A 25,710-nucleotide genomic window follows, 5' to 3' on the forward strand; every position below is an offset into this window, starting at 1 on the left:
TGTTTGTTTTTTGAGTTATGAATTTTTATGTCTTCCTGGCCAACTACTATGTTTATTGGCAATGGTGCATGCTGGAGTAGGATACTGTATAAATATTTGGGGTTGCCTTGGAAAGTTATTTTTGACTCCCAGGCCCAATAGAGGCCCAAATAGTGGCGGCTGGTGCTCAAAATTTTTGGAGGGGTGCAAACAAACTGAAAAATTCTGAAAACAAATCCCCATCAATCGCAGCCTCACTTTGCCCATCAAACACAGCCACTGTGCCATCAAACGCAGCCACTATGCCATCAAACGCAGCCACTATGCCCATCAATTGCCGCCACTGTGCCCATCAAACGCAGCCACTGTGCCCATCAAACGCAGCCACTGTGCCCATCAAACGCAGCCACTGTACCATCAAAGGCAGCCACTGTGCCATCAAATGCCACTGTGCCCATCAAATCCCGCCACTGTGTTCATCAAAAACTGCCACTTTGCCATCAAATGCTCTCACTGTGCCATCAAGTGCTCCCACTGTGCCCCGTCAAATGCTGCCACTGTGCCTCCCCGTCCGCCGTCTGCCCAGCACTTACCCTGTCTCGGTGGGGCAGCGGGTGCCTGCAGCGGGCAGTGTCCTCCATGCTCCTCCATGTCCTCGATGTCTTCTCTCATCCTCACCTATGATTGGACGGCGCCCAATCACAGCAACTGTCGTTTTAGCCAGTCCGGTGACAGGTAACAGACCCGAGCACCTGATTGGCGGAGAGGCGGTTTAGTGTTAGGAAAGCGAATATTTATTCGCTTTTCTAACACAGCTGGGTGAACTGCGAGCGCCAAGCATAGCGGTCACTGTTTACCTTTTTTGACGCCTATCAGAGCCTATGGCTTCAAAAACACCCCCCGCTGCTGTAATTCAGGCACCCGGCACCCGATAAGTGGCCGGCCGCCTGAATAGGGGGTGGCAGCGGCGGCCATGGATAGATTCATGCAATGCATGAATCTATCTATTGGTGATAGAGGTGGTGGCTGGAGAGAGGGGGTGGTGTCCATGCGCCCTTATGGACGCACCGCCACTGGGCCCAAAGCCTGGGGCAAGAAACTTTCTACTGTTCTAATTTCTACAGTTCTGTTCTACTGATTGCATACAATTTAACCGTGTTTGGGTTTGACCTTATGTTATATGATTTTGGTAAATCTAAAGGAAAGTTGTACAAGAAAATTGTATAAAAAGTATATAATGTGTAGCCAGCTTAACACAATCTCATAATTGAAATTTACCAAGCACCTTTCCATCAAGAGCCAAAACGTACTGGGGGCATTGCTCAGTCCAAAGGAATAGTCCTATGGGTGTGATAGTAAGCCTTGTTCGCTTACTGGAACTTGCCAAAAGCCCCTCGCCAGATCAAGTGTAGAGAAAAATATGGCTTGCTCCAGTGCCATGAGCGACTCCTCCACCAACAGGCAGTTATCCTGGTGGGTGCAGTCATGCTAAACCCAGGGGTCAAAGTCTTAAATTGACTCTGCCTGACCCAAGATGGTCCCTGAAGTCACGTGGGGAACCAGCATCCAAACTCATAGCTGCCTCATTGTGACCAAGGAAATCATAGAGGAACCAAGTTCCTGTCAACTTCCTCCCCATCTGTATTGCCGCTGTGGTCAAGTGCCACCTGCAGACTGTGCTTGCTATATTAAAGTTATTTTGTAGTCTGAGGAATTCTGATTAATAGTCTTGATTTCAAAGCCCATTCCTGTACTCACAGTAAGTAGAGTTGTTAGGCTCCTTGAGGTCAGGGGTTGGTGTGAATGCAAAATATAACATATGTAAAGGACTGCATACAATTTCAGCACTATATATATACTTGTAACAAATAAAAATAAATACATGAATTTAAAGATATCCTTCTATCCTCAAGACTAAACATATTAAAGTTCATTTGGTCTCTCCTGACATATTTTATGTCATATCTTTCACCATTTTTGTTACCCATCTCTGTACTTGTTCTATCTCACCAATATCTTTTTGTAAGTGAGGTTTCCAAAACTGGACACAGTATTCTAAATGAGGTCTCACTAGAGATCTGTATAGAGGAATCAGGACCCCCTTCCTCCTGCTGGTGATCCCTCTACTGATATAAAGATCTATATAGAGGAATCAGGACCTCCTTCTTCCTGCTGGTGATCCCTCTAGTGATATAAAGATCTATAGGAATCAGGACCTCCTTCCTCCTGCTGATGATCCCTCTAGTGATATAAAGATCTATATAGAGGAATCAGGACCTTCTTCCTCCTGATGGTGATCCCTCTAGTGATATAAAGATCTATATAGAGGAATCAGGACCTCCTTCCTCCTGCTGATGATCCCTCTAGTGATATAAAGATCTATATATAGAGGAATCAGGACCTCCTTCCTCCTGCTGATGATCCCTCTAGTGATATAAAGATCTATATAGAGGAATCAGGACCTCCTTCCTCCTGCTGATGATCCCTCTAGTGATATAAAGATCTATATAGAGGAATCAGGACCTCCTTCCATCTGCTGATGATCCCTCTAGTGATATAAAGATCTATATAGAGGAATCAGGACCTCCTTCCACCTTCTGATGATCCCTCTAGTGATATAAAGATCTGTATAGAGGAATCAGGACCTCCTTCCTCCTGCTGGTGATCCCTTTAGTGATATAAAGATCTATATAGAGGAATCAGGACCTCCTTCCTCCTGCTGATGATCCCTCTAGTGATATAAAGATCTATATAGAGGAATCAGGACCTCCTTCCTCCTGCTGGTGACCCCTCTAGAGATATAAAGATCTATATAAAGCAGGGATGCCCAACCGCTGGCACGTGGGCCACATGTGGGTCGCGGCGCCCTCCGTTGTGGCCCGCCATGTCTTGCTCTGAGATGGCAGGTCGACAAGCCCAGATCGCGGGTTCGCATAAGTGCGAAGAACGGAGCCGCCGCTAGAGGAAGCATAGCCGATGCTTCCTGTATAGAGTGATACCAAATGTACTCCATGACAGGAAGCATCGGCTCTGCTTTCTACTGCAGCTGCATGCTTCTGTCACAATTATGCTCGGGGATGGCGGGCCGGGACACAGGAACCCACGATCTGGGACAGCAGCTACCAGTATCAGTACCAGCCATCAGTACCAGTACCAGCCAGCAGTACCAGTACCAACCAATAGCACCAATACAAACCAACAGTACCAGTACCAACCAGCAGTACCAGTACCAACAGTACTAGTACCAACCAGCAGTACCAGCCAGTAGTACCAGTCATCAGTACCAGTACCCGCCAGCAGTACCAGTACCCACCATCCGTACCAGTCATCAGTACCAGCCAGCAGTATAAACCAGTAGTACCAGTACCAGCCAGCAGTACCCACCAGCAGTACCAGTACCAGCCACCAGTATCAGTACCAGCCAGCAGTACCAGTACCAGTACCTGCCAGCAGTGCCAGTCATCAGTACCAGTACCAGCCAGCAGTACCAGTACCCACCAGCAGTACTAGCCAGCAGTACCAGTCAGCAGTACCCACCAGCAGTACCAGTACCAGCCAGCAGTACCAGTACCCGCCAGCAGTAATAGCCAGCAGTAACAGTACCAGCCAGCAGTACCAGCCAACAGTACCAGCCAGCAGTACCAGCACCTGTCAGCAGTACCCACCGGCAGTACCAGCCAGCTGCAGGAATCCTGAGGAAGGAGTGAAGATTGAGGTCAGTTGAGGAGCAGGTAAACCACTGTGCATCATTGTGAAAGCAGCCTTAGGCCCCTTTCACCTGATCAGTCCGATCGGGTCCGCCTGTCTGTTTTTCAGGTGGACTCAAATAGACTCTCCATTCACCTCTATAGAGCGGCAGATGTAAACGGACTTGTGTCCGCTTACACCCGCTTATCTGCAATCCGAACTCCTTAAAAAAAAACAGAATGGGATCTGTCCTCTTCTGTCTGGGCGGATCGGAGGGCATTTTGGGTAGAGCGGGTTGCATCCGTGTCTGCTCTACATATGCAGAGTGGACACAGACTTGCCATCTCCCCTTTACGCTCATTGTGGCCCGCGACCGGTTACCAAGTCGATAAAGTGGCCCTCACTCCTCAAAAGGTTGGGCACCCCTGATATAGAGGAATCAGGACCTCCTTCCACCTGCTGATGATCCCTCTAGTGATATAAAGATCTATATAGAGGAATCAGGACCTCCTTTCACCTGCTGATGATCCCTCTAGTGATATAAAGGTCTATATAGAGGAATCAAGACCTCCTTCCTCCTGCTGGTGATCCCTCTAGAGATATAAAAATCTATATAGAGGAATTAGGACCTCTTTCCTCCTGCTGGTGATCCCTCTAGTGATATAAAGATCTATATAGAGGAATCAAGACCTCCTTCCACCTGCTGATGATCCCTCTAGTGATATAAAGATCTATAGAGAGAATCAGGACCTCCTTCCACCTGCTGATGATCCCTCTAGTGATATAAAGATCTATATAGAGAATCAGGACCTCCTTCCACCTGCTAATGATCCCTCTAGTGATATAAAGGTCTATATAGAGGAATCAAGACCCCCTTCCTCCTGCTGGTGATCCCTCTAGTGATATAAAGATCTATATAGAGGAATCAGGACCTCCTTCCTCCTGCCGATGATCCCTCTAGTGATATAAAGATCTATATTAGAGGAATCAGGACCTCCTTCCTCCTGATTTTTTTTTTTTTCAAATTTAGACCAATTGCTAATTTTAGAATATCTGAGTCACTGTATTAGTTGCCAGCATTTCTAAATAGAGAAACGTAATCACATTTTTGCAAACATTCGAGCATAACGTTTACACAAGTCATGATGTTTTGTCAAACGATCTCCAAAGGGAAGAAAACTTGAGATAGCCTGTTCGTGTTTTGTGTTCCTTGCACACGATGATTGAATATTGTGGTTATAAATGTTCTGCCAGGGATATAATTGAAGTATTGACATTGTGACAAGGCCTGCCTCCACTGAGATGTTTATTTCCTGTGATGAAAAGTAATATACCGTAGATACTATTAAAGTCCCATCTCCTGCTGCCAAGAGGTCTCAATCATCTTCTGTCTAGAGGTCTAGTAAGAACAATCATATAACTCATATATAAAGTTATGAATGGAGTACTTCAGTGCTAATTAGGAATGAGCGAAACTGAGCGTTAAAGTGTATCAAAACCTAAAAACGAAAATGTTTCAATATATTGAATCTTGCCAGGACTTGGAAGTGGTGGCTGATTTTGTTTAGTTTTTCTATTCTTTATTTTCACCCGGTGATCCTTTCCTAGGGAGACAAGGCTAACTCACCCTTCTGTAACAAAACAACAGAAAAAAGATATGACCACAGAACCCCCCCTCTTATTCTCCATAATATAATGGGGTGTGGTTCTGTAGTTCCCCATAGATAGTTGAGAACAATGTATTTTATAACAGTTGCCACAAGAAGTTTTAAGCTCACAATATTTCTGGCAGGAGCAAATGGTATTTAGTGTACCAGATTTAACAAAAGGCTTTCGATTGAACAGACCAAAATGGACCAAATTTCAACAGGTTAATTTGTAAACCCTGGCCCCTACCGAGAAATAAAATATCTGGTGATCCTGCCTGTAACACACCTCCTGTCCTTAGCTAGCTATGCTCACTCTTCCATTGTACCGATGGACTGATGAAAGCAACCTGGCGGATGACACAGGCTCACCTTGGGTGTGGAGACTAAGTACTAACTGGTATTCACCAGAGCTCCTGATGGTGGAGATGGGTTTTGCTGCATGTCAGCACCAGGTCACAGTCCTCAGGATTGCCCCACCAGGAGGTGAGCAAGCCAGGGCCCAGTAGCAGATTTAGCAGGTAAGGATAGAAACATCGTTGGTAAACAAGCCAAAAGTCGATAACAAGTGGTTACAGATTACAATCAAGCAGAAGCATAGTTGAGGAACAAGCCAAAGGTCAGTAAAAATGGTAGCGAAGATACAGACGGCAGCAGGAGTGGCAAGAGCAAAATATTGGCTGGAGAGAGCACCATAATCTGGCAAGCAGGAAGTGCAAAGACAAAGTCAATCAGGGAGTTCATGGGAGGAGCAGAGTGAACAAGGTTCAAGGCAAAATCATTCAAGGAATTGCCCAGGAGCTGTCCAGCATCCCAGGTGGCTCAGCAAGAAAAGACATTACCAGCCACAGCAAAGCTTGCAGGGGCAGACCTGGTCCTGACACTTTGTTTTGCACTTCACAGATAATAGGTGAGAACATGAATAAATCCACTGTCCTCGCTCAATTGCGAGGACAGCGGATTTTTTGGCAAGAGATCACAGAGTATTTTTCTGTATTCGTAGAAAATGTTCTTAGCCTACAAAATACTAGTAACCACCACAGCTAAAGAGTGGCAAGATCCAATATATATATATATATATATATATATATATATACATACACTGTACACACACACACACTCATACATATACTGTATACACAATCATGTGAAAAATTAACTACACCCTCTGGAAATTTTTTGACTTTGTCAAAATATTTGAACTGGAAATTATTAGATTAGGCCTATATACTTGATAAGAACACAAGAAAAACATTCAAAAATGTATTTAACAAAAATATCAATAAATGTAATTGTGTATTGTGGAAAATAAGTACACCCTTGGTATCAAAAATTAGTATTGCCCCCTATAGCAAAAATGACTAGACATTTTGTATAACTGCCCAAAAGTCTATGACATTAAAAATTATGACTTTTATTCTTCATGTAAAATTCCCTTAGTTGTAAGATCTTTGTGGGTTTCCTTGCATTAACTGCCCCTCTACAAAATTTTAATGGGAGCCAAAATCAGGGCTATGACTAGACAAGTTCATAACCCTCGATTTCTTCTTTTTGAGTCGTTCCTTGGTAAATTTACTTGTGTGCTTCAGATCATTATCATGTTGGAAGATTCAATATAGTGGTTAGTTGGGTATCTGAGGATCAAGGCACCACATCCCATAAATAGTTACAGAAGGTGTATACTGTATATAAAAAGACAGGATTTTTAATGTGCCATAATTGACATAACACAATATATTCATAAAATCATCAAAGTTTTATTGTAGTTTACAAATGTTAAAAGCGACAATGTTCATAAAACCATCATTAAAAATCCATGCAGCCATAATGTAGATACAGTAACTTCAGCTCACCAAGTATTGGCCTCCCCTGGAGACTTGTAAAGTACTGCATAAAGTGCCACCAGGGTGCTCAAAAACAACCCAATTAATCGGGTTCGGTGTGGGTAAATATGTTCGGTTAGTCAGTCAGCTCCGGTACAACCAATCACTGTAATAACTAAATAATGTCTGTGCCAGCTGACTACAAGGCTCCCATCATGGCGCATATGTACCCACACTGAATCCGTTTAATTGGGCTGTTTTTGAACATTTGGGCAGAGCAGTCTGGATTTCCAGCCTTTTGCCAGGTACACACGAGCGGATTTTCCGTCGGAAAAAACTTGGATGGTTTTTCCGACGCAATTCCGCTCAAGCTTGGCTTGCATACACACGGTCACACAAAAGTTCTCTGAACTTTCGACCGTCAAGAACGTGGTGACGTACAACACTACAACGAGCCGAGAAAACTAAGTTCAATGCTTCCGAGCATGCGTCTAATTGTTTCCGAGCATGTGTAGGAATTTTGCGCGTCGGAATTTGTACAGACGATCAGAATTTCCGATTGGAAGTTTTTCCGACCAAAAAATAGAGAACCTGCTCTCAATCTTTTGCTGGCCGGAATTCCGCCAGCAAAAGTCCGATGGAGCATACACACGGTCGGAATTTCCGACCAAAAGCTCACATCGGACTTTTGCTGGGGGAATTTCGGATCGTGTGTACTGGGCATTTGTGAATCACTGCTTGGTGTTTTCCATTGCTGCTTGACGTAAGTGGCTCCTATATTGGGCTGTATTCCTCCTATGACACACTGATGTCTCTATGTGCAATCCTATTGGTTAAATACTGGTTAGTCTACTGAGTCCTCAAACACTTTTTGAGCACCCTAAAAGCACTTTATGCAGTACTTTACAAGTCTCCTGAGGAATCCCATGATTGGTGAAACATGTTGGCCACATGGATTTTCTATGATGGTTTTATGAACATTGCTGCTCTTAATATTTGTATACTACAATAAAATGTTGTTGTTGGAAGACTCATTTTAGGTTCAACTTTAGACTTTGGAAACATGGCCTCACATTCTCATCAAGCACACTTTAGTATGATGCACAATTTATAGTTAAATTGATAACTGTTGGCTGCCTAGGCCCTGGAGCAGTAAAGCAACCCCTACTTTTGATTGATCAGTCTGCAGCACATTGTTCCAGAAGGCCTGGGCTTTGTCTGTGTATCCAATGGAAAATTGTAATCATGCTCTAATGTTCTCTTTGGACAGCAAAGGCTTTCTTATCTTCCCTGTCATGCATATTGAATTTATGCAATCTCTTTCTGATTGTAAAAGCATTCACTTTGACCCCAACTGTTGCAAAAGTTATCTGAACATTTAGAAATTTAATTTTGGAGTTCTTGGACAATTTGTTTTAGCATCAAATGGTTGGGTTGAATTTGCTGGACAATTTAGCAGTTGTTTGAAATCAAGATCATTTTTAGGTCATTTTCTTTATAGTGCAATGATTGATTTAAAAACATTTGTTGACTTTTCTAAATACCTCGTCAGAGTTATAGCCACAATTTTCTTTCTGAAGACCTTCTGTTGACTTGGCATGATGACATCACATATGTCAATAATAGCAAAGAATACATCAGACCCTAGATATAACCTACATGTTCCACAAAGATTGTTCCAATCATTGGCATGTAATCCGATTAGAGTTTCAATCTAGATCTAATGTTAACCTAAAAACATCAACCATTTCCATGGGATGCACTCACTTTTTCACATGACTGTGCATTTTTTTTCCTGTTTTCTATACATACAGAAATATACATAAACAAAATGGGGTTGATTTATTAAAACTGGAGAGTGCGAAATCTGATGCAGCTGTGCACAAGAACCAACTTCCAGGTTTTTTTGTCAAAGCTTAATTGCGCAAGCTGAAGTTAGAAGCTGATTGGCTACCATGAGCAGTTGCACCAGATTTTGCACACTCCAGTTTTAGTAAATCAAGCCCAAATGTGTCTTGGTGTAGATGTACAAAATAAGGGCAGTTTGCCTCCATCAGATAGGGAAAGGCAACCATTAAGCTAGACCAGTGTTTCTCAACCTTCTTTCAGTCAAGACACCCTTTAAAATGATAGACAATCTCAAGACACCCTTTAACCGCTTCAGCCCCGGAAGATTTTACCCCCTTCCTGACCAGAGCGTTTTTTGCGATTCGGCACTGCGTCGCTTTAACTGACAATTGCGCGGTCGTGCGACGTGGCTCCCAAACAAAATTGACGACCTTTTTTTCCCACAAATAGAGCTTTCTTTTGGTGGTATTTGATCGCCTCTGCGATTTTTATTTTTTGTGCTATAAACAAAATAAGAGCGACAATTTTGAAAAAAACGCATTATTTTTTACATTTTGCTATAATAAATATCCCCCAAAAATATATAAAAATTTTTTTTTTCCTCAGTTTAGGCCAATCGTATTCTTCTACATATTTTTGGTAAAAAAAAAATCGCAATAACCATTTATTAATTGGTTTGCGCAAACGTTATAGCTTTTACTAAATAGGGGATAGTTTTATGGCATTTTTATTATTAATTTTTTTTTATTAGTAATGGCGGCAATCAGCGATTTTTATTGTGACTGCGACGTTATGGCGGACATGTCGGACATTTTTGACACATTTTTGGGACCATTGTCATTTATGCAGCGATCAGTGCGATTAAAAATGAGTAAATGACACTGGCAGTGAAGGGGTTAACCACTAGGGGGCAGGGAGGGGTTAGGTATGTCCTAGGGGAGTGATTACTAACTGTAGGGGGATGGGCTCTGTGTGTAACGTCACTGATCTCTGCTCCAATGACAGGGAGCAGAGATCGAGTGACACTTGTCACTAGGCAGAACGGGGAGATGCTGTTTACAACGGCATCTCCCCGTTCGTCCTCTCCGTGAGGCGATCGCGGGGTATACCCGCGGTGATCGAGTCCGCGGGACCCACGACCCGACTTACGGAGCTCCGGCGCGCACGCGCGCCACCGGCGGCGCGCACGCAATGGCACGGCGGGGAATTCAAATGGACGTACAGGTACGCCCATTTGCCCAGCCGTGCCATTCTGCCAACGTACATCGGCGCACGCCGGTCGGGAACCGGTTAATATGATAGACAATCTCAAGACACCCTTTAAAATGATAGACAATCTCAAGTCACCCTTTAATATGATAGACAATCTCAAGACACCCTTTAAAATGATGGACAGTCTCGAGGCACCCCATTCGAAAATGTAAAAAACTATTCTAGCTTTACACAATGCAGCAACATCCACACGTGGGACACCCAACGCTAGAGGTGGTTTATTTTTCCAAAGCAAATACACTTTTGCACACTGGTACTGAATAGTATTCCAATGTTTCTCTTCTCCCTCAATTTCAACAGGCATCCTCTTTATTAACTGATGACATCATTGGTTGTTAGAATGCCAGAGTCTTCGTAATGGTGCATAATGAAAACCTGTGGCTTTGTGTCACTAAAAGGCAGGCTTCATCTACCTTCTGGCTTGTTTGCAATTTTTGATTAATTTTTGCCAAGGCACCCCTGAAGAAACCTCAAGGCACCCCAGGGTACCTGGGTACCCTGGTTGAAAAAGGCTGAGCTAGACTAGTACATAGCAACAACTAACCTTGTCCCCACCCAGTACACTCCAACTGAGGGTCCCGCCTTACGTTAGCCCTTTAACCCACCCGAATATGGGAGGCCAATGGGCCCAAAAAAGTAAGAGAGAGGAGAGATATAAATAACAAGCAGAAGCCAGAAAAGAAAAAAGGTGGTGATCTTAAGGTTGTTTGACCTCAAGGCCTATCCACTTTCAGGTTGACAGCATAAACAAAGACCAGTCAAATCAAACAAACAATGACAATGTCAAACCACAGCTTCCAAAAATCTTAAAAAATGCATTCAATAAAGCATATAAAAAATGATCATCATCATGACCTATCATCGAAATAACTGTTTGTATACGTCAGAGGTACTAAAATCAATCCACAACGCCCATTACGCATAGTACTTTTGGTTGGTATCAGAGCACTGATGCCTCCATTTTTCTGCATTCTGTATCTCTTGTACTCTTTCCAACCATTCTTTAATGGTAGGAACCACTGTCGACTTCCAATGAGGCAGTATAGACTGTGCATTTTTGTTCTCAGCTTTAGTTAGCTTTAACCTTCAATGTTTCCATGTGACTAGTGTAGGCAAAATTTGCTAGGAAAAAAAATTGACCTTTTGAAAAACATTTCTATGTTGTTTTGCAAGGCATGTTATGCCCCTAAGCCATCCCCAGCAACTTATCAGTGATTGGCAGGTAGTACCACAACAACAAAAAATGGGGGTAATAGTGCTATGATTTGATAGTGACAAGCCTGCAGGGGGAAGTTAAATTCATATGGTCTTCTTAAGGCACAGCATCTATTCTAGGCTTGCAGAGTGCTGTTCCCCCCTGCTTGAGGCTGCGTATGCAGATAATCCATGTATGCTGGAAAGCTAATATTGCAGGATATAGGACTCCCTGAGCCCAGAGTTCCATTTTAAGAGTGAATTGGTTGTGGTGGTATACATCACCACCACATCAAGCTGGGAGGAGACTCGAAACAAATTTACATCATGGTGGAAGGATTGTATCTTCAGGCTGGCCTTTGGTCACTATAACCTATACTGGCTGAAGTCCAAAGCTGCGCTGTCTGAGCTGGTCCTCTCAGAATTGGGCCCTACCATAATTTGGTGGAATTAGGCTGACCTACATTGATGATGATAAACACAATAGTGATAGGAACAACCTCTGTTCATATAATGATCTGTTCGGTTTACATTTGATGACATTTCTTTTTTGTTTCACTTTTTTAGGTCCTCCTGGTCCAAAAGGAGAACAAGGTCATGAAGGAATGGAGGGTGTCCCTGGCGTTCCTGGAATGCCTGGATTAAGAGGTAAAATTATTTTCCCAACAGTTCAAGATCCTCTGCACTCTGTAAGTCAAATTTTTTTGTTGTTCCATGACCAACACATACCACAGTAACTTATTTCGCTAGGAAATCCATGTCTATCAAGCTTCAGGTTTTGCGCACTTACAGAATGTTGCAAGAAGGGTCTCTGGTGCATGGACAGCATCAGTCTTGATAGGCGGGATGCGGCCTAGCTAGACTGCATCAAAAAGGGGAGGTTTCCAGGAAGAATAGCGTATCCCTACTCATGCCCTACTCATCTGGAACTTCTCCCTGCCGCTAGTACTGTCCCTGACAGACCGGTGACCTGTCCCTACACTGCCCAGTTGCTTCCCCAGTGACCCAGGAAACCATAGAGGAACCATGCTCCTCTTGACTTCCTCTCCCTCTGCAATGTCGCTGCGGTTGAGCACCACTTGCAGTGGAGAAAGTAGACTGCACCTGCCTACAAGCAACACATGAGCAACTCAAAAGAAAGCCAAAACAACACAAGACAATACTGAATTTGACTTGCTTCTGAGCCTGACATATAGGCCGCTTTTTGACAGATGAATGAAATGTCAATCCTAAGCCTCGGTTCACACCAGAGGCTGCACGACTTGCAGGTCGCCTCACCGAGGCGACCTGCACACGACTGCCCGGGCGACTTGAAAAACGACTTCTATATAGGAGTCTATGCAAGTTGCCCCAAGTCGCCCCCAAAGTCGTACAGGAACCTTTTTCTAAGTCGAGCGACTTGCGTCGCTCCGATTAGAACGGTTCCATTGTACTGAACGGGACGCTACTTGTCAGGCGACCTAGGTCGCCTGACAAGTCGTCCTAGTGTGAACCGAGCCTAACTCTTGTTGACAAACAAAATGTTTCTCCTTATGGAGGCGCAGTGAAAACCTGAAAGAAGTTCTAACCCTTCCCCCTGCTTTCCCCCCAAAACTAATAAAAAAGGTCAGGTAAGCTACTCTATAAGAGATTTAGTCTCATGTACGCCATAGTTGGATAGTTACCTACTAACACAAAGTCATCCAACAGGGGAGCATATTATTCAGTTAATCACAACTCTATTTCATCATCAAAAATAGATTCCCGGATTTGCCTGATCATTACCAGAAATGGCAAATTTCTGTTTCAACTTAGTCTGCCCAACACTTAGGCAGGCCATTACCAATATAAACAAAAAAAAAGAGAAGAAGAAGAGAAAAAAAATAAGAAAAAGAATAGGGATGTGCACGATGGAAAAATGTGTTTCTTTTCGTATTTGTTTGTTAAGTTAATATTGTAATTTAGTCATATTCGTTATGTTAGAATGATTTATTTTTAAAATTAATTTAGTATATTCCAATTTGGTTTGTATATTTGTTATTTTCAAATCGATTTGGATTTTGGAAGAGGGCTATATTCACTGTATTTTATTTTATTGTATTCAATTCTAGTTTATTCTATTTTTCCCTGTTCTATTCTTTTCTATTCTATTCTATTCTTTTGTGTGCTATTCTATTCTGTTTTATTCTATTTTACTTTATATTCTATTCTATTTTATTCTATAAAGGAATCATCATCTTATTTCACTTTTATACCCTACTGTATTTATTGCAATATGTTTCCATTTCGAATTCAAATTAATTTTCAAATTCAAATTTGAATTCATTTTATAATTTAAATTCCTTTTCGAATTTGGATAATTAATTTTTTTTTATAATTTAATTTTGGATTTGTTGAAATTCGTTAGTATTGTGATTTGGAAAATTGGGATATATCCGAATCTTCAAATAACAAAAAAGTTGTCAGAATTTTGATTTGTTGTGAAACGAGTCTCACATATCTAAAGAAGAAAGGAGTCAGAGATCTCTTTCAAAGATGTGCAAATACTGTATATCGATTACTCTTCGGTGCTGTATTGGATCCAAGGTTGTCATGTTAGTTCAGATTTATTTTGAATATCATTTAGGATACTCATCATGAGCCTATTGTTGATCATGATCCAATTAAGTTTATAAGCAACAGGGTCAAGAGAGACTGTAGACATCCAACAATGAGCAATTACTAATATGTTTGCTCATTTTAATATTTTAAAAGTTCCTTTGTATTCACTAAGGCTAAGTTCATACTGACAGAGGGACATTGCAAAGATTCCAAAAGATCTGGGGCACGACTGGGCACTCCTGTAATCGACAAGATGCAACAAGCAAATAATACTGGGGCAAACAATGAATATGGCCATTGGTATAGCATGGTATAGCATGTTTTAATATAGGACATGCCCTAATAAAGAAAAAGCCACATTTTTGAGTATAAGTACATAAAGATATAATTTATTTATGAAGAGCCAATGACACCAAATACACACAACCAAAATCCATGACACTATTCACCCTTAGATATATATTAATTCTAGGACACCTCATGTTTTTTTTTTCTGTACTTGTCCCCCATTATATCTCACAATCAAAGATGTGCCTGTAAGTGAAGTTCTCCCAGTACTGTCTTGTTACATGGCACAAAGCTTGGGGGAAGCCTGTGAGAACTTTTCTTCACCTCACAATGAGTGCTGCCCTGATTATGAGGCCAGATAGGTGAAGAAGCACCTCCCCAGGCAATTCCTGTTGAGGGAACTGGTCACCTGAGCTGCTTATCTGTGTGCCGGGTGACTGGTCTTCTCAACAACCCCTAGATCTGTAGGAGGCACTTGACTCATGTAGGGTGCCCTTCAGACTTCTTCATTTGCCGCTGAGCGGTCCGTGCTGACACATTCTCCTCTCTGTGTCTCTCACTCCTGCTGTGTAATCTTCTGTTCTCCACCCGGGCGGAGCGGCTGCACACTCTCCTCTCCAGCTGCCGCCCGGGTGTTTTTATGTACTGTACCCTAATGGAGGGGGGGGTCTGTAGTAATGGAGGGGGGGTCCTGCCCTGGGGGGGTCATTACTAATAGAGGGGGGCTCTGTCCTGGGGGGTCTGTAGTAATGGAGGGGGGCTCTGTTCTGGGGGGGTCTGTAGTAATGGAGGGGGGGCTCTGTCCTGGGGGGGGCTGTACTAATGGAGGGGGGTCCTGCCCTGGGGGGTCTGTAGTAATGGAGGGGGGCTCTGTCCTGGGGGGTCTGTAGTAATGGAGGGGGGCTCTATCCTGGGGGGTCTGTAGTAATGGAGGGGGGCTCTGTCCTGGGGGGGTCTGTAGTAATGGAGGGGGGTCCTGCCCTGGGGGGTCTGTAGTAATGGAGGGGGGCTCTGTCCTGGGGGGTCTGTAGAAAGGGAGGGGGGCTCTATCCTGGGGGGTCTGTAGTAATGGAGGGGGCTCTATCCTGGGGGGTCTGTAGTAATGGGGGGCTCTGTCCTGGGGGGGTCTGTAGTAATGGAGGGGGGCTCTATCCTGGGGGGTCTGTAGTAATGGGGGGCTCTGTCCTGGGGGGGTCTGTAGTAATGGAGGGGGCTCTGTCCTGGGGGGGTCTGTAGTAATGGAGGGGGGCTCTATCCTGGGGGGTCTGTAGTAATGGAGGTGGGCTCTATCCTGGGGGGTCTGTAGTAATGGAGGGGGGCTCTATCCTGGGGGGGGCTGTACTAATGGAGGGGGGTCCTGCCCTGGGGGGTCTGTAGTAATGGAGGGGGGCTCTATCCTGGGGGGTCTGTAGTAATGGAGGGGGGCTCTGTCCTGGGGGGTCTGTAGTAATGGAGGGGGGCTCTGTCCTGGGGGGTCTGTAGTAATGGAGGGGGGCTCTGTCCTGGGGGGTCTGTAGTAATGGAGGGGGGTCCTGCCCTGGGGGGTCTGTAGTAATGGAGGGGGGCTCTGTCCTGGGGGGTCTGTAGTAATGGAGGGGGGTCTGTAGTAATGGAGGGGGGCTCTGTCCTGGGGGGTCTGTAGTAATGGAGGGGGGCTCTGTAGTAATGGAGGGGGGTCTGTCCTGGGGGGTCTGTAGTAACGGAGGGGGCTCTGTCCTGGGGGGTCTGTAGTAATGGAGGGGGGCTCTTTCCTGGGGGGTCTGTAGTAATGGAGGGGGGCTCTGTCCTGGGGGGTCTGTAGTAATGGAGGGGGGCTCTGTCCTGGGGGGTCTGTAGTAATGGAGGGGGGCTCTGTCCTGGGGGGTCTGTAGTAATGGAGGGAGGTCTGTCCTGGGGGGTCTGTAGAAATGGAGGGGAGCTCTGTCCTGGGGGGTCTGTAGTAATGGTGGGGGCTCTGTCCTGGGGGGTCTGTAGTAATGGAGGGGGGGCTCTGTCCTGGGGGGGTCTGTACTAATGGAGGGGGGTCCTGCCCTGGGGGGTCTGTAGTAATGGAGGGGGGCTCTGTCCTGGGGGGTCTGTAGTAATGGAGGGGGGTCTGTCCTGGGGGGTCTGTAGTAATGGAGGGGGGTCTGTCCTGGGGGGTCTGTAGTAATGGAGGGGGGCTCTGTCCTGGGGGGTCTGTAGTAATGGAGGGGGGTCTGTCCTGGGGGGTCTGTACTAATGGAGGGGGCTCTGTCCTGGGGGGTCTGTACTAATGGAGGGGGCTCTGTCCTGGGGGCGTCTGTACTATTGGAGGGGGGTCTGTCCTGGGGGGTCTGTAGTAATGGAGGGGGGCTCTGTCCTGGGGGGTCTGTACTAATGGAGGGAGGTCTGTCCTGGGGGGTCTGTACTAATGGAGGGGGGTCTGTCTTGGGGGGGTCTATACTAATGGAGGGGGGGTCTGTCCTGGGGGGTCTGTATTAATGGAGGGGGGTCTGTCCTGGGGGTCGTTACTAATGGAGGGGGGTCTGTCCTGGGGGGGTCTGTACTAATGGAGGGTGGGGTCTGTACTAATGGAGGGGGGTTTTCCTGGGGGGTCTGCACTGAGTAAGGTCTGTACTGAGGGAGGGGTTTATACTTAGTGCGGGTTCTGCACTGATGGAGGGGGTCTATACTTAGTGGAGGGGGGTCTGTACTGAGGGGCGACTATAGTTGGTGGAAGGGGGGGTGACCCCAACCCTAGTGATGCCAATGCAGCTGCGGGCTCTTCTTTCCCCCCTCCCTCTCCCTCTTGCGCACGCTGCTGTACTAGTGAGCAGCGCTTGCCAGCACAGCTGCCCACTATGTATCTTCCCCTGCCTTCATATACCCAGGGAAGAAACAGAATAGAAAAAGGAGCAGAGAAGAGGATTGTGGGACATGTAGTCCCGAGGACTAGCAGCCCCACTGTAACACGGAAACTGTAGCTCACACAGCATGCTCAGATAAATGGGAGAGAGAGACAGGAGCCGGGAAAGCTTTCAGGGAAGTACACCCAGGACTCCAGAGGGAGAGGACAGTGCTGAGGGAACACCATCAGAGAGAGAACCCCGCTGACCTGCGCCACCAGAGGGAAAGCCACACAGCCTAGCGCCATCCCTGGCAGAGAAAGGAATGGAGTCACTGCCGGAATACAGATCTGGGCTCTACCTAGCGGAGTCGCCACGGGCAATTCAGAGTGAGCTGACTCCTGATCAGAGGAACCATAACTGTATCGCTGGGTCAGGTGAGAGGGCCGATCGGCCATTATCTACTAACGTCCATAGGAAATGCAGTCTCTGATCATCTCCTGTATTATGTCTGCAGCCTCTGATCATCTCCTGTACTATGTCTGCAGTCTCTGATCATCTCCTGTACTATGTCTGCAGTCTCTGATCATCTCCTGTATTATGTCTGCAGTCTCTGATCATCTCCTGTACTATGTCTGCAGTCTCTGATCATCTCCTGTACTATGTCTGCAGTCTCTGATCATCTCCTGTACTATGTCTGCAGTCTCTGACCATCTCCTATATTATGTCTGCAGTCTCTGATCATCTCCTGTAGTATGTCTGCAGTCTCTGATCATCTCCTGTAGTATGTCTGCAGTCTCTGATCATCTCCTGTATTATGTCTGCAGTCTCTGGTCATCTCCTGTACTATGTCTGCAGTCTCTGATCATCTCCTGTACTATGTCTGCAGTCTCTGATCATCTCCTGTACTATGTCTGCAGTCTTTGATCATCTCTTGTATCCTGTCTGCAGTCTCTGATCATCTCCTGTAGTATGTCTGCAGTCTCTGATCATCTCCTGTAGTATGTCTGCAGTCTCTGATCATCTCTTGTACTATGTCTGCAGTCTCTGATCATCTCCTGTATTATGTCTGCAGTCTCTGATTATCTCCTGTATTATGTCTGCAGTCTCTGATCATCTCCTGTAGTATGTCTTCAGTCTCTGATCATCTCCTGTAGTGTGTCTGCAGTCTCTGATCATCTCCTGTACTATGTCTGCAGTCTCTGATCATCTCCTGTATTATGTCTGCAGTCTCTGATCATCTCCTGTATTATGTCTGCAGTCTCTGACCATCTTCTGTATTATGTCTGCAGTCTCTGACCATCTTCTGTATTATGTCTGCAGTCTCTGATCATCTCCTGTACTATGTCTGCAGTCTCTGACCATCTTCTGTATTATGTCTGGGGGCTCTTTCTAACAGACTCTCTAACAGAAGCCCTCTCTGTGTGCATCAGAGAGACTCCCCTCCAGGTCTCATTAGTGTACCCTCTTCCTGTATTTTCTTTATTAAAAGATCACAGGAGTATCCCAGGGTAACAAAGACTTCTTAGGGGAGCATTTCTGTGTTTGAGTCGTTGCCATAGAAACTTTTGTAAAGGGGAGGAGTTGGTAAGATGACCACGCCCATGCGGGGGCGCCAGAAATATTTCTGCACCCAGGCGCCGGTGACCCTAGGATCGGCCCTGGGTAAAAGACATATCGCAGAGCCCCTAACAACATAGGTATTGCCTATTCCAAAGTTTAGTTTTGCTAGTGGCACATTTCTTCTAAGACTCTTTTCAAAATGGGGCCCAATCTAAGTACTCAGGAAGGGAGTTTTCAAAATTTGTCAACATTCTTAGCCTAATATAGAAGTGATTGATATGTTTTTACAAATTTCTTATGCAGAATGGCCCCTAGCATAGGCTAATGAACGCACGTTTGTAATGATTGATGTGCCATTTAATATTGCTGCAGTTTGTAACTCCTTGATGTTTTCAGCACAACAAGCCATTAATACGCAGGATAACCCAAGAGTTCTAAACGTCACCAAAGTCATAACTCAAAAGAAAAGCACCAAAATAAGTTTAGTTGTTTGCGTGAGGTCACAGAAGGCATACACAAGTTAATAGGTGCATTAAAAAGCAGTTAAAATATAAAATAAAATATAAAGGACATAACAAGCATGGGAAAAATGCAAAAGTAGTTGGCACCTGTGTTTCTGCAAAATGCCAGTGGTGTTCTTAGGTTTGAGCCGTACTCCCTGGTTCTCAAGTCTAGAACTGCGTCCTTTATTTGGTTCAGCTAAAAAACATTGATAAGATCATACATATATCAAAAAGTGTAAGAACATTCATGCAACCAATCATCCCCAATTGGAGGGTTGGAAATTGTTTAGCAAAGTGGTCTCTTGAGATTAGGTGAGAGCAGTCGACGTGTTTCGCAGGAACACCTCAGGACCTCCTATCTTATGTAAAGCCATCAATTTCTTCTATATTGACTGATAATGATGTTGATATACAAGTGCTTTGGATTACAAGCATTCTTCTGGAACGAATTATGCTTGTAATCCAAGGTACCACTGTATATTTATTTTTAACATTCCGCAAAGTATTTGTGTCCAGTGGAGGGGTATTTAAAATCCTACTCTATGTTCATTTTCTATGTACTGTGAGAGATGGTCTACCACAGGGGTAGGCAACCTCAGCACTCCAGCAAATGTGAAACTACAAGTCCCATGACCATGAGGCATTGCAAGACTATTGACAGCCACAGACATGACTGCCAAAGGGTCATGTTGCCTATCCATGGTCTACCATGTGCTTCCTGGTCTTTAGTGTAAAACAGAAAGTATATGAGAAGTTTCCTGTCTGGCACTAGAGGCTGACCAGCTTGCAAGAAGGCCTACGTGGTGCCTACACAGGATCCCTATATTCCTATATGTAAATAAATAGTTGATCATAATTTTGATTGTTGCAAATGATCTTTTGCTCAAAAATACTGGTCCTGGTCTGGCTTGGATTTTAAGGTAGAATCCACGACAGACCCTTAATCTGAGCATGCCCCCCCCACTCCTGAACCATACCAGGCCACATGCCGTAAACATGGTAGGGTACCTTTCCCTTGCCAGGGGGAACCCCTTCCCTGGCAAAGCACCTTATCCTCATGCTAATGAGGACAAGGGCCTCTTCTCCACAACCCTGGTCCAGTGGTTGTAGGAATCAGTGGGTGAGGGGGGCTAGATATCTTTACCAAATGCCAGACCCTTAATCTGAGCATGCCCCTTCCTAAACCATACCAGGCCACATGCCCTCAACATGGAAGGGTTCTTTGCCAGGGGAGACCCCCTTCCCTGGCAAAGCATCTTATCCTCATGTTAATGAGGACGAGGATCTCTGCCCCACAACCCTGGCCCAGTGGTTGTGGGGTCAGTGGGCGGGAGGGGCCCAGATACCTCTCTCTCATATAGTATAGTAGTAGTTGTTCAGATCCTCAGAGAGTTATTTGCCATGAGGTGCCATGTTGAACTTCCAGTGGCCAGTATGAGAGAGTGAGAGCAATAACACCGAATTTAACACACCTGCTCCCCATTCACACCTGAGACCTTGTAACACTACTGAGTCACATGACACCGGGCGGGAAAATGGCTAATTGGGCCCAATTTGGACATTTTCACTTAGGGGTGTACTCACTTTTGTTGCCAGTGGTTTAGACATTGGCTATGTGTTGGGTTATTTTGAGAGGACAGCAAATTTACACTGTTATACAAGCTGTACACTCACTACTTTTCTTACACTTACATTTCTTCAGTGTTGTCACATGAAAATATATAGTAAAATATTTACAAAAATGTGAGGGGTGTACTCACTTTTTCTTGAGATACTGTATACTTCAGGATAATCCATTATACACATACTGTATATCATAGATCCCAGCTGTTCTGGATTTGCTTGGACAATCCGGCGGCTTGACCTCTATCCCATTGATGTGGTGTCCTGGGCCATGTTCTGGGATCACAGCCTCACCCAACTGTATTTGAGTTAATGCACATGCACAATAACTCAAAAAGACATTGAGACTTGTGAGTGGGCAGTCTAAATACGCAGGGTCTGGGCATGATCAACTCACCAGAAAATTGGGTGGACAAAATGCGCTCATGGCTATATATATTTTGGGGTGATCCCTTATACACACATATCACAGATCCCAACTGTCTTGGATTTGCCTGCACAATCCCGCATCTTGGCCCTCTGTCCTATTGACATAGTGCCCTGGGCCATGTCCTGGAAACACAGCCTTACTCAACCTTATTTGAGATAATGCACATGGGCAGTAACTTAGAAAGGCTTTGAGACTTGTGAGTGGGCAGTCTCTAAAAAAAATAGGGTCTGGACATGAACAACCCATGACGTGGTTATGATTTGGGCACGCTCACCTGGAAATTGGGTGGACAAAATGCGCCCAATATACTTTAAGATGATCCCTTATACACATATATCATAGATCCCAACTGTCTCGGATTTGCATGCACAATCCCGCATCTTGGCCTTATGTCCCATTGACATAGTGTCCTGGGCCATGTCCAGGGATCATAGCCTCACTCAACCTTATTTGTGTTAAATCACATGTGCAATAACTCAGAAAGTCTAGTGAGTGGGCAGTCTCTAAATACACAGGGTCTGGGCAAGATCAACCCATTATTGGCCATGATTTGTGCACACTCACCTGAAAATTGGGGGGACAAAATACTCCCATGAGTATTATGGCTACTTTTACACTGGGGCGTGGGGGTAATCGGCGGTAAAGCGTCGCTATTTTCGGCCGCTAGTGGGGCGCTTTTAACCCCCCGCTAACGTCCAAAAAAGGGTTTGCTGGCGCTTTGCTGGCACTTTGGCGGCGCTGCCCATTGATTTCAATGGGCAGGGGTGCTGTAGGAGCGGGGTATAACCCGCTCCTACAGCGCCTCAAAGATGCTTCTTGTAGGACCTTTTTTAGCGTCCTGCCAGCGCACTGCTCCAGTGTGAAAGCACTCAGGCTTTCACACTGGAGTGAGAGGAGAGGCTCTTTACAGGCGATATGCAGGTGCTATTTTCAGCGCTATAGCGCCTGTAAAGCGCCTCAGTGTAAAAGCAGCCTTATACTTTAAGATGATCCCTTATACACATATATCATAGATCCCAATTGTCCCACATTTGCCTTGCCAATCTTGCTTCTTGGCCCTCTACGCCATTGACATTGTGTCCTGGGATCACAGCCTCACTCAACCTTAATTGAGCTAATGCACATTTGCAGTAACTCAAAAAGACATTCAGACTTATGAGTGGACAGTCTCTAAATAGGCAGAGTCTGGACATGACCAACCCATAAAGTGGTACTTATTTGGGCACACTTATCTGGAAATTGGGGGGACTAAATGCCCCCATGGGTGCATATACTTTAAGATGATCCCTTATGCACATGCATCATAGATCCCATCTGTCGTGGATTTGCTTGGACAATCCTGAATCTTGGACCTATGTCCCGTTGACCTAATGTCCCAGGCCATGTCCCAGGATTACAGTCTTACTCAACGTTATCTGAATTAATGCACATGTGCAGTAACTCAAAAAAGGCACTGAGACTTGTGAGTGAGCATTCTCTAAATATGCACTTTCTGCACATTTCCAACCCACAAAGTGGCCATGATTTGGGCATGCTCACCTGGAAATTGGGGGGTACAAAATGAGCCGTGGGTAGGGTTAATGTTCCTGGAATCTGGGACCATATTGTTGATAAGTATGATAGATCTAGAAAGATAAGATATTGAAAAAAAAAACAAAAACTATACATTACATTCAAAGAGGAATTGTTTGTCAGATACAACCCCCAGACCCCTAGCTCACCATGCCTCAGGAAAATCTCAAAAAGGCAACAAATTCTGAAATCATTTAATTGCAGAAACTGCTGTTCTTGGATTATTCACATGACTCAAAGCCTAGGCAATTTGTCACATGACCTTTGCTGCAAGAAAGTATCACATTGGCTCCACCTTCCCGACAGCAGAGATCATGCGACAGGGTCACATGCAACAGCTTCTGTTATCTTTTGAGGACTTTTGAATTTGGGTAAAATTTGAAGATAGGGCAGCGTTACGTACAGAGAAATTTCTGATTGGCCCTCACTATCCAAGCTTTGATGATCAGAATTGTTCATTGCATTGCTTTGTTGAATGATCCCGTTACTGCATGCCTCTGGAAACACCTGTCTGCTGGAACCAGACCAAGACCACCAAGCGATACGATCGTCTTTCCACAAACTCTGGGCTCCCTCCCACTCTGAGTCAGCCTGAAGCCAAAGCCTAATTCTCCCTCCCGGCTCTGCCAATACACAAATCCTATCCACTCCTCTAATTTTAAAACATTTACTGTATTCCCAAAATTATTTATTTAACACCTTGTAAATATGTCCACAGCCGGTGCCATGGCAGGCGTGTTTCTAAAACAGCCCCCAGCTACAGGCGGAAATACGAGGAGAAGGTTTTTCGGCAGTTCGGTAAACTTAGCTGTCAGGCCATTTAATATGTTGCAGTAATTGGAAACACCTCCGCTACTTGCGTTCTGCCTTAAAGGGAGACCGTCAGAGGCACTTAAAGGGAAACGTGGGGGGCCGCCGTAGCTGTTTTGGGTTGGAAGGTGAAGGATTGGGACTGTCACTTTCATTTTTCATTCATTATTTAGCAAATCAACGACCAAGAACATATGTGTGCATATTTAAGGCGCCCCGACACATATTATGCACAGTGGGGTTGTCATTCATTTAAAACCAGGCATATATGAATTACATTAAAGTGGGCCTTGCACTAAAATAGCAAGGTTGGCTTATTTATTTATGGTGCCCCCCCCCCCAATTAACATGTTAATGACATTTGTCCATTTTCATTACATACCATATTTTAGACCCATCACTAGTTCTTTGTGCTTCTCTATGCAATGGAGGCAGATCATGTTTGGTGAGAAGGGCCAGCAGGGTACTGTACATAGCTTCTGAAAACATCATAGCACTGTGCCTCAGTACTCCTCTTCAGTCCTGATGCAAGCAGTTGACTGGCTCTCAGGAGGAGTTATGCAATTGTACTGTCTTGATGGGTGGGTGTCAGTCTGGAGGATTGGATGGTCCTCAGCCAACTCTATGCCAGGACCTGGACCACCTGCTGGTGGCATTGTGGTTCCCAGGATATAAGGTTTTAATTCCAGTGTCCACCAGCGGGTGTCTCCCAGCAGCCAGTAGATCCCAGTGATCAGTCTCCACTGATCAGTCTCCACTGATGCTGGCAGCTGGTAGGGTATTTAGTTCTTCGGTGTTTTGCCCTTATAGCCAGAAACTTTTATCTTTTTATCCTGCTCCTACTCTTGTCCTGCATCCTTGCCCTGCTGCCTTGTACCTGACCCCAGTCCTGGGTCCCTGTTTCCTTGTATGTCCAGTTTTACCCTGTGATCTGTGCTCCTCAGATCTGGCCATCCCTGCTTTTGTATGCATGCAGTTGGTATCCCCGACACTATATTTGCTTGAAGACCACCCTAGGTAACGTCCACATCTGATGCTGAGCCTCCAAGTTTGAAAGAACTGAAATCCCATGAATGCAAGGGGTGGGCCAGGGACAGTCAGCCGGAGGAGGAAAGTGCTAGATGATGCTGAATGTCCTCCAGCTAGGCTCTATCTGACTTGCTGTAGCTTTTAATGCATATTGTGAGAAGCTCACAGTGTGTGGTGAAATCAAAGTAAGCCATTTCAGTATAGGAGAGGGGCCTTTACAACAGTGCAGGACTGAAGGTGAGGCTGGAAGTCAGCTTTCAGTCAATTATGTTTTCTTTGATCTTGTCTCCATCATTTTGAAAAATATTTTTGGGTTCTCCACCTCCGTATCTCTATTTTTTCCCCAATCAGATATTTTTCATATCACACATGGTACGATGTTTTGTACTTGACAAGCTCTTCTCTCTTCCAGGTCTTCCAGGTGAAAGAGGTAACCCAGGGCTTCCTGGACAAAAAGGTGACCAGGGTGACATAGGACCCCCAGGGCCCATGGGACTTCGAGGACTTAAAGGTAACCCTGATGTATTTTCTTTTCTCTTTACTCAACATTTCATTGTTTTGAAGGAGAGGAAATTGTGTACTTATTAAATACGGATGTTGTGCTATAAATATAAAAGTCATCTCCTAACTGCAGCTGGCAACCCCCAGGTATTACTGTTGCAGCATCAATAAGTCCATAGAAAGAGAACAATTACTGTTCCCCCATCCCCGGTCCTCCCATCATGATGCCTGAACCTCCACCCTGCACCTATTTCTATTTTTTGTTAAAGTTGAACTAAACCCTCTTATCATTTTCAGCCAAAGAAGCTCCCATCTTAGCCTCTGTTTGATTTGCAACTCCCATGATGCTGCTCATGTGATCCATTATGACAGTTTGGTTGAGAACACAACCAATGTGACAGTTGCATTCCTGGCACCTATCGGGAATGTAACTGTTTTTTGAAACTGTTAAATCAATAGGGTTAGTTCCACTTTAAAATCCTTACATACATACATACAGTACATACTGGGAGGTCATCTTGCTGGTCCAGTGACCTCACAGGTCCTTTCCATTTC

The 25,710-nt window shown here is 44.9% G+C and overlaps 1 protein-coding gene across 1 annotated transcript in view; it reads left to right on the forward strand.

The window, feature by feature from the left end:
- The window catches only part of SCARA5 (scavenger receptor class A member 5), a 430,857-nt gene that overhangs the window by 225,211 nt on the left and 179,936 nt on the right, over positions 1-25,710 (forward strand). The window contains exons 5-6 of the mRNA XM_073624887.1: positions 12,017-12,097; positions 25,067-25,165. Coding sequence (XP_073480988.1) covers positions 12,017-12,097; positions 25,067-25,165 — 180 coding nt within the window. The remainder of the gene's footprint in view (positions 1-12,016; positions 12,098-25,066; positions 25,166-25,710) is intronic.

Source organism: Aquarana catesbeiana, linkage group LG04 (genome assembly GCF_042186555.1).
Source record: "Aquarana catesbeiana isolate 2022-GZ linkage group LG04, ASM4218655v1, whole genome shotgun sequence".
Classification (NCBI taxonomy): Eukaryota; Metazoa; Chordata; class Amphibia; order Anura; family Ranidae; genus Aquarana; species Aquarana catesbeiana.